The sequence below is a fragment of the Trichoplusia ni genome, chromosome 11, assembly GCF_003590095.1.
Source record: "Trichoplusia ni isolate ovarian cell line Hi5 chromosome 11, tn1, whole genome shotgun sequence".
In the NCBI taxonomy this organism is placed as follows: domain Eukaryota; kingdom Metazoa; phylum Arthropoda; class Insecta; order Lepidoptera; family Noctuidae; genus Trichoplusia; species Trichoplusia ni.
Window position 1 is genome coordinate 5,471,747 of NC_039488.1, and position 14,429 is coordinate 5,486,175.

The window sequence follows — 14,429 nt, forward strand, 5'->3', positions numbered from 1 at the left end:
TCCACAATCGTAGCTGGTTATTGAGTTCGGAGTCAATGAGGCGAGCTCATCTGGTTTGCTGGACTGAAGTAAACGAACCTAACGAAATATTCAATTTCGCGTCCCGAGCGACGATGCTTTTTACATTTTATTAAACTACTGTTTAATGCAAAGCACATCATGGTTTCTACTGCGAGATCTTTAAATAAGACTGTTGCTCTTGTGGAAGCGAGACGGTGCTCTACATTACGAGTATTTTTGTCTTGCTTCTGCAAGATCGAGGGTCTTGCTTTAAGAGTTCGGAGGAGAGGTGCTGAGCTAGGTTCAGTTCATAACGTGGCGTCAACAGTGAGCTGTCGTCTGCTGTCATCTAAGCTGGTGTGTTCTTGTTATAATATTATACAAAGAAAAACTTTCATTATACAGCGTAGTAAAAAACTAAATGATTGTATGGACAGACATTTGAGTGGCCCTTTGTTGCACTTGTTTACTTTCGTAAACAGAATATGAAAAGTTAATTTATTTCGACTTACATAGTATGTATTATAATATATGTACGAGATAAATTGGAATAGTTCCTAATACGTAAGTGGTTATGTAAGTTTATATAATTTATAACGATTTTAGACTAATCTCAGTGTCAAACAGACTGTATCGCATTTCGAAGGCTTTTCGCTTTAATACCATTCCGAAAATAAAATAAAATTTGACCATTTATTCGATTTAATGTGCATAGTGTGCATACTCAGTGAAAAACAATTACACATTACAGGTTAGTAATGAAAATTGGATACACAAGAAGAGGCCTTGACCAATAGTAGGGCAGTTGGATAAAAACGCTGATATTTTTATAACTTATCAAGCAGACTACTAAGTTTATAAGTACTATCTAAATCAAAATCACCGGTGCATCGTAAACCGCATAATAAATCTCATTTTAATCGTCCGTCACAAGCGATGATATAGCATAAATAATCAATTCAAATTAGATTATTTCGATTTAGGAGAGCCCGCATGCGTGCGCGCGCCCAACCGCAGACCGCAGCCCATTTGCAAATAGCTCTCGGATCGTACCAAACACTTGAATTAAATCATTGAGAGCTTGGCAATCATCGATTAGGTGTTATGTGATGTATTGCTATAAAACAATGGGTTACTAGTAAAAAAACAACTTTTAGTGATCAGAATTGACCAGTTATTGTAATATGAGTACTAGTTCGATCCCGATCGAGGACAAACGTTAGTTTGATCCATTAAAGCTTGCCCTGAGTCTGGGTGTCTGTGTGCACGTGGCTTGAATGTTTTTAAAAACCCCCGCGACCCAAAAATTAAATACATTGGTGAGGGGGTCGTACTAAAAATAATTAAGAAAGTATTTTTAGGAGTTTTTTGCTTTATAAATTACTGAATGAGATTGCATCGTTGTATATTTATTCATTTTATTTTCATTTTGAGTTTCGTTGCATCTGATTTGTAGGGTAGTGAAGTTCCCCACACTACTGGAGCAGTTTTTTAAATAATTACTAATGATGCATAGGTACATAACTTTATAAACTCGTGTGTTCTTATACTACTACAGGTTCAAACTCATCAACCTAAAATAAATATTAAATAAGATTGATTACTACTAGTCACAAAATTAAACGATAAAACTTTATCAACTGTAGCAATCAAAATATAAATTGAAGCGATATCGTTACAAAGCAGTGTAAAGGATACTTTGTAACACACAAAATTATCCGCAGTTACAAATGCCATACATACGAGTCACTAAAACAGAAACACATGAAGCCCGTTTGCACTCGCGTATTACTAAAAATCTGAGTACATTGTTGTGTAAGGTCTCAGTCGGAATTCCGTGAAGCCTTTGTTACGTGCAATAAAATATTTCATTACTGTGTGAAACATGCAACTCCGCACATTTCCGCTCGACTCCTCAAAACTCCTCCCAACTCCTCGCAACTCCGCTCGACTCCTTCCCTCCTAGCGGCGACTCTGGAATTCCTTTTTTAAGTGTCGCGCTTGCATTCCGATGTGAGCAGGATATTAATATAAAAAGTTCACTAGTTCAACACTGGAGCACGGTCCACTGTTAAATGTAGTTTTTTGTGGTGTACAACCGCAGGGTTTTGTTTTAAGTTAAATAGATACGACGCAGTTATTTTATTTTCAGAGTTCACGAAACCTAATTTTAAAGTTCCGAATAGTTCTTTTTGGATTTTATTTTGTGTACGCTTTACTTTGAACCGAAATCTAATTTATTATTTAAACCACACGGAGTTATATTGAGATTACGTACTGCGTACCACAGATTAAAAACGAATGGTTTTTAAATTTAAACCAGCTTCAAATTCAGAAATTATAAAAACTTTTTAAGGAAAGCAATAGAACTAAAACGTAACAGTTAAAATTCATCAAGCTAGTAAGCGGTCAAAAGCAAACTTGATAAAGCGAATACCACACGAAACCTTACTGAGAATACGTAAAACAAAGTTAAACTTAATCTGACCGTCACTAAGCACGTAAAAGCCCTAAATTACAGGAGTGCACACTAAACACCCTGTCAGACCCTATTCATACTTTGCCACTAAAACGCTTACCTACAGCACAAAGGGAATTTCTATACAAGTGTACCTTCAGATGTGTGTACTTGTCAGACATTCTGACAGCTGTGTGCGATTGTACGATCGCTATACAATGCTGGTTGTCTTAGAAGTGTACTTGCGAGTTCACAAGTGCTTAATTGTGAGTTCGCCGTCTTCGCCCATCATCATCATCATCTCAGCCTATCGCCGTCCACTGCTGAACGTAGGCCTCCCCCAAAGAGCGCCAACCATCCCGGTCCTGGGCAGCCCGCATCCATCCGCTGCCAGCCACCTTCTTCAAATCATTATAGCGGTCTTCGCCCGCGTCTAGGAAACTTTAACGCTCGGCAAACATGTGTAGTGTTGAAATAAAATGCTTTTAGCATGTAACGTGTTTTTGGGTTATGAGAGCTTCTCAAGCTGTTGTAAACGCCGAGATAGCGCGGGTTTTATTTGTTCTCTCGTTTTATGTTAACTTTCTTAAGTATTTGGTAAACGGGTGTGTGTTTCTTAAATTGAATAACATTGTAATCAAATCTTTTAAATGTTGTTGCATTTTGTAAACATCTTCTCGTTGTTATTATTAGTAAAATACTTAGAAATGTTCAAAATTTGATATGGTATTTGCACATCACTTACTGTAAAAAGTAGGTAGTTTACGTCTATTTTAATAACCGCAATCATTATTTTTTCTTCTTCTAAAACAAAACTAACCAAATTCAATCTCTTCTTTCTTAAACACGAACACTTAAATTATATAAAAAATGTATGAAAATAAGAGTTTCGTTCACGACAGTACCTCCTCCCTTAGTTCTGCAGCAAGCGCGGAATTGCAAATAGCTGATTTGCTCTATATTTTTCATAACATTCTTGCATGGAGATCGAAAATTTATGAATTAATATTAGCATTTACTTGAAATGTTTGATTTAGAAAACCCTGTCTTGGCTCGTCAACAAACGTCTGACTTGACATGGGTTTTTGCCTTTAATGCTTAAATGTAACTATAATAACAATGTTTGGTTGTGGCAGTATGTTAGCATGGATCCCTGATCTCATGAATTTGAATAGTTAAGTTTGCTCGACCGTGGAGCATATGAAAAAAGATTGAAGAAGATACTTACATTACTATTATAATCATTATTTTTTGGTATAATACGGTTTTTCGTCGATTTTCACTTATTTTTGTATTTGATCCTTCCTATATCTCATTTATCACTTTTGGTCCAATTATTGCGACGTGAAGTAATGTCAAACAGCAAAAATTTCACTTATAGCGTAAAAGCTACTTCCTCGATCGGCTTCAAAATAAACCACATATTTATTACGCAATCTTTTTGCACAATAAACAACAAAATCAATCACACTGAAAGACCGGCTTACCCAAAATATCTTATTTATAAGCAAATTTGAGGGTAGTAAATTACTTTAAGTCGAATATCTTATCAGTTCGGCAAAATGCGCGCATCAATCAAACGTATGTGCCAATATACAGGCCAATGATTTTTAAGAAATATTTTGATTTAAAAAGGCAGAATGCGAAAATAACAGATCAAGTTCTATAAGTTGTATAAAACTCTTAAAAAAAAACACTGATATTGAAAAAAAATGTAAAAGGAACATTATTTTAGAAAAAAAGTATTGGTCTCGTCAATTCAAATTTTGATCGTAGATGATAATACTGCGTGGGAGGGAAAATTTCTTTTTTTTAATTCTCTTTTCCTTCTTGCTATTGACAACTTGATTACGTCAATTTAGCTTTCATGGTTATAAAACACTAGCTCTTGCCCGCGTCTCCGTCCGCGTGAACTCCAGTTTACAGAGAGACAGACGGGTGAACAGAGTTACTTCCGCGGTGTTCATATTTTATGGTTTTAAATTAACTATATTTTTCATTACAATCGGTTCAGTAGTTTTCAGTAGACTAACGGACAGAGACACTTTTGCAATTATATTATTATGATGATGGATCATTACTCCAGAGTAGTCCAGAGTAAGTGTAAATTCGGTTTTAGGAGCGCATGCAATAGCTAGTCAATTATAATAATTGAAATTGGGTTCACGATACGATTGGCACATGAACTAAGCACTCGCCTTGATGCTAGCAGCTCGTTGATTTCCCCGCGGATCACGAATCTGTCGACTGTTTATACTATGCTTGCCCATGTGAAAAACAATATAGATAAAAGAATATTCTAGACTTTTTAGCTTGACTTAATAATGGAGTGAAGGAACTTTGTAATACGAGTACAGTTTTGTTCAGAAAATACGAGGTAAGATAAGATGGACGATAAATAGGTTGATAAATGTTTAATAAATGATAATGGTGTAAAAAAAGCGCAAAAGGAACTCGTGGCTACGACTACACAAGTGGATCGATCACAGGTTACGTTACATTTGATACGGTCAGTCCATAGATGGGTAACAATCTATGTCATAACGAATTCATCCCTGTTTCGGAAGGCACGTTAAATTGTGTGTCTAGCTGTTATTACGACATTTTTGACAGTCGTAACAGATAATAAGAAGCCACAAAATCTGACAACAAATCTTACTAAGAAGTGTTTAATTGGGTTCAGGAGATCAGATAGGCAGTCGCGCCTTGTAAAACACTGGTACTTAGCTGCATCCGGTAAGACTGAAAGCCGACTCAAACATATTTGGTAAAAGTCTAAACTAAATCAAATCCCAAAACTATTGCTAACTTTTACACTACAGGCACCTTTCAAACCGACAAAAAACAAACCTAAACGGTTATCATTATCCTAGACCCAAAGACAGACCATTCCGGAACTTAAGTGGGTACATACTACACAGCTAATTGTGCCGCGCGGCTCCTCTCGTGAATGAGGGAGCTGAGGAGATGACAGCCGATGTGACGGAGATAGGTCACGACCCTACGACCAGTCTTGCATGTTATTTACTTATAATTTTATAGAATGCACTTTGGTGTGCTTGCTTCGTTTAGTTAAAAACCTCTTTTGTAAATTTGTGGAACGAAAGGAATTGTTTTTTTTTTTGCTGTGAATTTCGTGTTTTGTTTTCCGATGTGTTGACTAATATAAGTATATTATTTAGGTTTCTTATGGAGCTCAATAGTGATGTAAGCGCAATAGGGATGACGGCAGCCAAAAAAACTATTTAGGCCTCAGCTAGATAATAACAAAATACTTAACATATATTTTTGGATTTTTTGAACGATAAAAATTAACTATGATAAACTGCTTTAAAGTTTTAGCAGACTTTAAAGCTTCAGTAACGATTTCGTAAAATTTATACACAATAGTGACGTCACACGCAAGTTCCATTCCCTGAAACTTCATCAATTTATGTTTGTGGGACAAAATAAAGAATACGTATTCATTATTATGCATTAAACTACAAGATGGACATCAAAAAATAAATAGTTGTCATCATTCTTATTGTCAAGGAGAGAAAAGAAAATTGGTAATTTTTGTCAGCAATATTGGTGTCGCCTTCATTATGAGGCCCGAGACAATTTAATGATTTCTCGCTTTTCTGAAAATATGTTTATTCTATCGCGAAAATAATCTTTATATTTTACAGCACATTAAGTATATGTAGGAAAATCGACAAAAAGAAAATTTTCTACACTTCGATGTTTGAGTAGGGTTATGCAAAATCTTAATTACGATTGTTAATAACTCTTTTATGTAACAGCTGTCTTAAGTATTGATATTTAGAAGACAAACTGAATAATCAAGGGCTACGTCCCTAAAAATAAACTTCGAACATCATTTTATTATAAGTTATGTTCAATAATTTTATAGCTTTAAATTTATTTTATAATTTAAAAGTATGGAAATCTTATTCTTATCTTAATTTCTTATTTTATAAATATAAAAATATTTTTTACGATAATCTTAAATAAATCTAATATTATGTCTTGAACTTGTCACTACGCTCCGATGATTAATTACGGGCCAGACTAAAGTAATTATTTCGTTATTGTTTGTAAAATCAATTTATTTTGAAACGCCAAATAGAAATTGTTAGTTCGTAAAACATTTTCTGTAAAATAATAATTATATTTAGCAATGTTTATTAAAATATCAGTCGCTTACAATTATTTTAAGTTATTATTGGAATGTTATGATTCCATTAAGAAATACATTTTAATATAAATGTTATAATAATTGAGACCTAAACTCTTGATATTCTATCAAGAATTCAGGTTTCTCTAATCTCGCGATCCCGCCGCGTCAGTTCATGATTAAGGACTCCGGTTGGGTCCGAAACTAGTCGGGCTACCCCGATAAATACGCGTGAGTAAACCGTTACATCATTGAATAATGAATCAGTCTCACGATAGTTATTATAAAAATCTGGGCTACAGAATTTGTAAGAAGTAGGAAAATCAACAATATTTTAAGACGTTCTTAATGGTTATCGGTCACTGGTTTATACCGTATCATGACAGATACAGTATGACACTAAATGCAAAGACTCAATACTCAATATTTTTATTGCACTCCATATGTAGAAAAGGAGTAACATAATATTAGTATAGTACACTATACATAATTACCCACAATACCCACGTACCTACGCCTACTGTATGCCGAAATACAACGCAATTACGAGTCTGAAACAATAAGTGTGTTTCTAGTGTTTACGCTGAATAGTGCGCCATCTCACTTTGACAACTGCAACAACTTTTCACACCACTCTTAAGAAAAATAAGATTTGAAATGAGGAATGATAATTTGCTCTGGTACCTAAATTATTCACGATTATTAATAGGTATTTATTTTGTGTTTTTTTATGTCACTTTAGCTATTATGATTTATTATTTGCATGTAAACTACATTGGCTAAACAATGTAATTTACCATATTTTAGGCATATACATGATCAAACAACATCATAATGCGAGGCGTACCTTGCGTACTTCAATATTTAACCTTGAAGGCTCCTTAAAATTGACTCTTCATCATTTTAAACTAATTAAACTCACTCACTCGTTCATTCCAATATAATTGAATCGAGAACTTCTTCAAATGATATTAACCCCTTCCTGCCATTAGTCGATCGACTTAATAAGAATAATACTGTGAAGGATCCCATTATAATAAGGCTGTAGATCGGAAATATAAAAGCCTCTATAACTTCCAGTGGCTTAATTACTCCGGAACTCACAAATCGTATTGAAAACTAATGTGGGAGAATATGGATTTATAAGAATTTAAAGGGATCAAGAATATCTTTTATATGAATTTCGCTAGTTCACGTCACTGTTACTTTTGGTTTTTGTTCAATTTCATTTAGTTTTTAGTTTGGTTTGACTCAAACATCGATTACGTGGCTGCGTAAAAGCTTTGATAAACGGGTGTCAAATGAGATTTAATAATTTTAAATTTTTGTTAGTTATAGGGTGCACCTGCCCTTGCCCTCGTGCCCGCCCGCTTTAAATAAAAAATGATCCTATGGAAACATAAAATAGGGTTAAAAACTATCCTTTGTGTTAATTTTGGTTTCAAACCATCTGTATATAAAGATATATATGCGTATGTATATATCCGTTTATTGGTTTTAGAAATGAAAGCGTGAAGCGTGAAGCGTGAAAGAGGAACAAACATTAATACATACATACGTAGGATTTTTCGTTGCATTGATTCATTTATACAGGCTTCAAATTGTTCCAATACACATTTGACGTGAGACAGGCGTGTTAAGTGACCATAAAATCTTCAGCCTTTCAAAAACATCTTTCTTCTCGACAAAACCACTAAAGAAATAAAACAAATAATAAATAAACAAGCATCTAATAACGCTGTTGGGCTCAGGAGGGTCATTTCAACCGTCATAAAACAAGAAAATAGCGACGATGATCCACATCTGCATAATTAAATAGTATTTAAGGCGTAAGAAGGAAATTTGACGGCCCCACTGCGAGGCGAAGCGAAGATATAAATTATGCACGCGAGAACCGACAAAACTGCGCGATACTCGAAACTTTTTAAAATTAAAGATGAACCTGTTGAAGACTTGGTAACTAGTGAATTCAGATTTAAAAATTTAGCGTTTGGTAACGTGTTGTTTGAGAATTGTGTGTTTTAGAATTAGATTGTGGTAAATAGACTTTTTTTTCTTATCGATTCCGCATGGCTGATGGAGGGACTGTATGAAATTTAATTTTCGATTTATTTACAACCAATCAAAAGACGGAATAATTGTGAATTTGAATACATGAGTATTTTTTACGGACTTAAGAGAAAGACGACATATTTTTTTGGATTATCGACGCAGAATGTCAACAAACTTGATTTTTGGAACTTTCGACATTTTAAATGAAGTTGTTTGTATCATTATATTTTATTCTTGAAGAATTCGTGTCGAAAAGCAGTGAGTTGAGAGTTTCGTGAAGGTTTCGCGTCACCACATAGCGAAACTCTCGCGAAACTTTTGTTCTAGTTTGAATATAGACTCATCTGTCTATGCTTGGGAATTCGGCATGTGATTCAAAATAGGTTTCAAGAAATTCACAGGAATTTTCAGTTAAATTGTATTTTTTATTCACTACTAAAGGAAAGAAATTGTAGTTTGTACTGAAAACTAATAAATATATGAATCATCATGCTAAAACAAAGAGTGAAAGTATTTATTTTGTTTAGAACATTTCTTGATGACATAATTCTAAATAGTAAATCGATTTTGTTTCGTAAACATCCATACTTGTGAACAAACATTACGTAACTGTACCTCCTATGACAAATCGCTCACTCGAAGACACAAATATTTTCGAACAATGTACGGTCCGAGCGAAGTCATCTCCCTGGACAAATAGTGAAAAGTAAAAGACGGAATTAAAGAAACTAGATAGAACCATCAAACTCAAAGAAGGGGCAAATAAAAAAAAACAGTTTGCTTATAAAACAACTTATATCAACAAAATGCGAAGAATTTACAAACACATTATTCGTTTTACACAATTTACTTTTGATTAATGAACAGGAAAAATCTCTAATAGGAATTTGTTTACAATTTAAAACATAACTGTTAATCTTTACCTTCGCTACTGTTAATCTCATATTTCTGAAAAATACGTTTGATAAATTCACTATTTTTAAATCTAACATGAAAGCGTAAAACTTTCACAAATAGTCCCAGACCGCCGTCCCTTCTGGCGACTCTGTATTTCTCTAAAGACTCTATTGGCTATCTGGACATCTGTTGGCGTTCTACAGTGTTTACTTTTCATTTCTCGGAGCAACAAACGCTGGTAAGGGGGATGCGCGCGCAGCGATCTCAATCGCGATAGCTTTGAGCAGTCGCTATCGTGATCTGGACTGCGAGCACTTTCCTGTGGAATAGTTGCTTCAAGAGTTGCGTATTCGTCGACTGTACTTTTAGAATTTTTTATTAAAAACACTGCGAGCCGGTCGACCGCTCGATCATCATTGCATAATTTATTTAAAACTTTGTTAATTGCGATTTATTTATTTGGGAAATTGCTCTAAAGTAATAGTCAAAGAAGTTTCGTTTAGTATGTTAGGCGGTTTGTTCATTTCATTCTCCAATTTATTGCGGTTTGGTTCATCAGCTAACAAGTCTTCGTAGTAACTTAGTTCAGCAGATTGGAGTAACGTGTCGTTGTATTTCCCGTCCTCTCTTAGTGATCTGTCTTTCGCTAGGAATTGATCAAGTTGTTTCATGTTTACTCGTCGACCACATTTACATTCCGGCTTAATGAGTAAACCGTTGTTTGTATATTGTTTAGAAGATTTTAAAACACATTCACGATAGCTGCAGTCAGCTCGATTTACAGTATCATGATTGATTATTTGATCTTCTAACGTATCCTTTAAGTACTTGTCTAACAATTTGTCTTCCTCTTGGTTACTTTCATATGCCATTATTCTATGAGGGTCATCCTCGTTTACGAAGTCACCTTCGAAGTTTATGTCCTCAGCTCTGTGAAGCAGTTCTTTGTTCTGGAAAATGGGATGGTGTGTGTATGGACGACTGAAGCCAATATTTTTCCGCATCTGTATTGGTCGATCATCAATTACTTTCAGCTTTGTTTTTGGTACGTATTGATTTTTGACGTTATACTTCTTATGGTAAAACTCCTTGTAAGGAACGTTAGAGGCCGTGAGCGAAGAAAATTCGTTACGAGACAAAACGCTATTACCTCCTCTGTGCACAGGTCTTAGTATAGGCGGTTTCAAGAGTTCAAAATATTCTCTTCGTTCATCATCTCTATGTGCAGTGAGCGGTTTTGTTTTTTCCTCTTGTTTCTTCTTTGACTCTTCGTTAAAATTGCATCTGAATATGCTTGGCGGTACGAAATATGATGCGATTTCTGGAACTTGTTTGTCTGGTATCTGGTCGTATCCTTGAAAGAAAGGGTTAACTGCCGCCGAAGCCATGGGTCTTGAGTCTTGAGTGGAAGGTTTGCAGGGAACTTGTGGTGCATGAGTTACTGCGAAAGGGGCTGGAGTGGGTCGCCGTGGTGGTACTAATTCTGCCTTTAGCGGGGCTGCTAACCGAAATATATTGTTCCGTACTGGCTTCTTATACCTTTGGTTAATGTAGACGAATGCTCGTGCACTCTGGTTGTTTTGTTTCTCAGTGGCGTGTTCGTATAAGTCTTTTTCATCGATGTTAGTTCTACTCTTTGGTAGCACTGCGAATTTAGCTGCGAAAGTCGTTGATTTTATATCGAACTCGGTGGTTTCCTCTGTGTTTGAAGTGGTAGGAAGTGTTGTCTGTAAAAAATAACAAGATCCGGTAACAACACACTGAAAACGCATTACTCCATATTTTTTGTCATGGTGTGTCTAGAATTTGTGGAAGAGTTACGTTTCCACCCTTAAATTTTTCTATCTTATATAATGCCTTTATTTTCTATGCATATTTTATTCTTCTATTAAGTCTATAATAGTATTTTAGAACTACTAATTCCTGTATTTGAAGCACACCTTAGGTACGTAATAAATCTTTAAAATGAAACCTTACCAGTCAGCAGAGCTGGATGAAATTAATTTTAAACACTAAAATTACGTAATTCCGTCTTATTATTTCATAACACAAGAACGTTCGTTTATTACTCACCTCTGGCTTACTCGAGGGCACAATAAATCCGGAAACAAGGTAAATATATAAGGAAACTAAAACAGCAAATGCATTTCTCATTTTCTACGCTAGAGAAATAATGTACAAATTAATAAAAATAGTCTTGAAGACTATTAATAAAAATTAGCTGAGTGACGACCGTTTGGTACCGCTAACCATGTCCGATTGATAAATTGTTGTTGACAAGACCGATGTATCAACATAAACAAGTGAAGGAATCAATGAAGAATAGTAGTCAAAACAAGGATTGTCTATCAAGAATAAAACAACGTATTTTATATTGTTTGGAGCTATTCTTGTAGCATTAACTATTTATAACGAGTGGTAAATGACTTGTATGTTATTGATGAGCATGTATTGCTGGTGTTGAAGAATATTTATTCTAATTGTATTGAAAACTAGGCCGTCCGTCTAATAATTTGTTCTGATTTTACTCACTGTTATGTTCTAGTTCTATATAGAAAAATGGTACTAGTATGCAAGCACTATCTGAGCACTATTTAATGTCTATATTTAAGCTATAAAACAATTTAGACACTCATTTTAATAATAATACTTCTACAATACTTAATACCGATGACAACAAAACGAAGACACAAGAAAAAAATATTTCAACACAATAATTCTTGTTTGATTAGTTTACTTTATAATGTTAATTTAGTTAATTAGACTTAATCCTGGAATGCACTCTTAATTGTCATTTTATTATTTTGAAACTGCTGGGTGTTACTGAAAACCTCACTATACCTGAAACTTTTTGTTTTTAATTTTATGTAGGTATGTTTAGTGAGTAAGTCCTTGAAGCACCGTTGAATAAATAAATATTAGAAACCTATTGCTTTCTTAGCATTACCTCACATTGAGATGAAAATTGAAGTCATATAGAACAATAACAACTCGTGATTAGTGCAACTAAATGCATAACTTTCTCAAATGTTTCTTCGAGTATTTTCTAGATTAAGCTTAAAATCTCTGAACATTGATATACTAAAAACCCGGTTTTTTTAATATATCAATGCCTCTGAAAGTAAAACTGTTACCATTGTGGAAGCGAGACGTCGTTCTATAGTAATGTGAATGAAATTGAATTATAATACAAAAGGTAATCATTGTTTAAAAACATATGATATTTTCGATAAGTTTCTATTTAAATTAAACAAATTTGTTTGTGACATATATTATTTTATTACCCACATATATACAACATTGTGTCTTCATTATAGATCTTACGACACCCAATAGAAAAAAGATTCTATTTTATTTTTACCCAGTTCAAACAGGGCTTTGTTTACTGTCCAAAAATGGCTTTGAGTTCATCCAGCAGAACTGAGATCTCGATGCCGTTCTCAGAGAGGGTTTTGACCTCAGCTTGGAAGACAGGGCTGTCCCAAAGGGCTCCGAAGACCTGGTCCCACTCGTCGGACTGGAGGTTCTCGATGGCAACCCTGAAAGCCTCGTCCTCGTTCATCTTCTGGTCGAAGAGCGCTGCGAGCTTGGCCTTGGGGAACTCGCTGATGGAGTCCTTGACGAAGGAAGTGAAGTCGCGGCCGCTGAGGGTGTGGCGGGTTTGCTTCGATTTCTTGGAGGACTCTGTGATGAATAAAAAGTATTTACTGTAATTGTTTTTGAAAAATAGGCTAGCAGTCGCTAGCTTTCTTTTTCAGATTATTTCGAATTTCACCTCAGAAAGACCTCAATTAGGGGGTAGTAATTCCCCCACAACTTCTTAAAAATTATGCTTTACTTTATCTACAGCTATTTTTACTCAAGTAGATAGTACAAGTTCAGCAAATAACTTTAGATAGTTGAGGAAAAATACAGTGTTATTAAAACCTTGCTCTATCCAAATATAAGTTGTAGTTAAAAACTAAAGGATTATCACTCACCAAGAAGGTCGTTGAATAGGTCCAGGAAGTAGTGGACATCAATGTTGTCGTTTTCTAAGAAGTCGATCACCTGGAAAAAAAAATAGATTAATAAGATGACAAAAAAAAAACAAAATACGAAAATAACTTTTTTTTTGGAAAAGAGTTTCCAAGTCCCAAATATTTTAAGGCCAATTCCGTTTTTATAGTAACTACGGTTTACTCACGCGTATCATCAAAGTTCATCACATAATCAAAAAAGAAATTATTAGACTAATTAAATAATTAAGCATGAACAAATTCCTACCTAGATGTAGCCGATCTTAACATTAAATCATTTTTTTGAGATCACATATCGTTCTCTCTTTATTAAACGCTATCCTCCAGCAATTCAATAAGTGTTTTAAAATCTATTCTACAAACAAACGAAAAGAATCAGAGAACAACTTACAGCAACAAATTCGGGCAACGATTCCATCTCATAAACGATGTCCTTGAAGTTGTTGGTCCTCATGTAGTTGACGGCAACCCAGAACTCATCGAACTCCTCGTAGTGCTCAAGAAGGTGCTCCAGGTCATGGCCAGCATCCTCCATGATGATGTCAATGAACTCCTGGACATGTTCATGGAAGTCCTTCCTTGGCTGCGGAGCGGAGAAAGCTGATGCCACAAGGGCGAGAACAAGGATTGCCTTCATCATCTTGGTACCGTTTTCCGAGTACTGTGATGCTTTCGGACAGTTAGCAAGACATTTTATACTAGAAGTATAGATAAGATATGGGAGTCATGTGAGATTATGTCTTTATCGGACCACTTGAGATGATTTTTTTGCTTTGACGAGACGGTTGTAGTTAAGGAAATAATTGTGTCGTTATGTTCGTTTTTTCTTTCAATATTTACTACT

General features: G+C 34.9%; 2 protein-coding genes across 3 annotated transcripts; both read right to left on the minus strand.

Moving 5' to 3' along the window:
• Nucleotides 1-7,388: 7,388 nt before the first annotated feature.
• LOC113498977 lies at nucleotides 7,389-12,676 on the minus strand. The gene is made up of 2 exons (XM_026879258.1): nucleotides 11,640-12,676; nucleotides 7,389-11,293 (listed from the first exon to the last, which is right to left on the minus strand). Exons 1-2 carry the CDS (start codon nucleotides 11,718-11,720, stop codon nucleotides 10,022-10,024), a joined length of 1,353 nt encoding a protein of 450 aa, XP_026735059.1. The 5' UTR covers nucleotides 11,721-12,676; the 3' UTR covers nucleotides 7,389-10,021.
• Nucleotides 12,677-12,821: 145 nt separating this feature from the next.
• Nucleotides 12,822-14,270, minus strand: LOC113498764. Of its 2 annotated transcripts, none has more exons than XM_026878907.1 (3): nucleotides 13,977-14,270; nucleotides 13,547-13,616; nucleotides 12,822-13,259 (listed from the first exon to the last, which is right to left on the minus strand). In XM_026878907.1, exons 1-3 carry the CDS (start codon nucleotides 14,223-14,225, stop codon nucleotides 12,949-12,951), a joined length of 630 nt encoding a protein of 209 aa, XP_026734708.1. In that variant the 5' UTR covers nucleotides 14,226-14,270; the 3' UTR covers nucleotides 12,822-12,948. The 2 variants fall into 2 exon arrangements, with proteins under 2 accessions (XP_026734708.1, XP_026734709.1); XM_026878908.1 differs by having other exon boundaries at nucleotides 12,822-13,250; nucleotides 13,977-14,265.
• Between the last annotated feature and the right edge of the window lie 159 nt (nucleotides 14,271-14,429).

Coding starts and splice junctions, on each gene's coding strand:
- LOC113498977 (XM_026879258.1), bottom strand. CDS start 11,720: ATGAGAAATGCATTTGCTGTTTTAGTTTCCTTATATATTTACCTTGTT. Junction 11,294..11,639: donor TGCCCTCGAGTAAGCCAGAG/GTGAGTAATAAA, acceptor TATTTTTTACAG/ACAACACTTCCTACCACTTC.
- LOC113498764 (XM_026878907.1), bottom strand. CDS start 14,225: ATGATGAAGGCAATCCTTGTTCTCGCCCTTGTGGCATCAGCTTTCTCC. Junction 13,617..13,976: donor CGTTGCCCGAATTTGTTGCT/GTAAGTTGTTCT, acceptor TTTTTTTTCCAG/GTGATCGACTTCTTAGAAAA. Junction 13,260..13,546: donor CCTATTCAACGACCTTCTTG/GTGAGTGATAAT, acceptor AATACTTTTTAT/TCATCACAGAGTCCTCCAAG.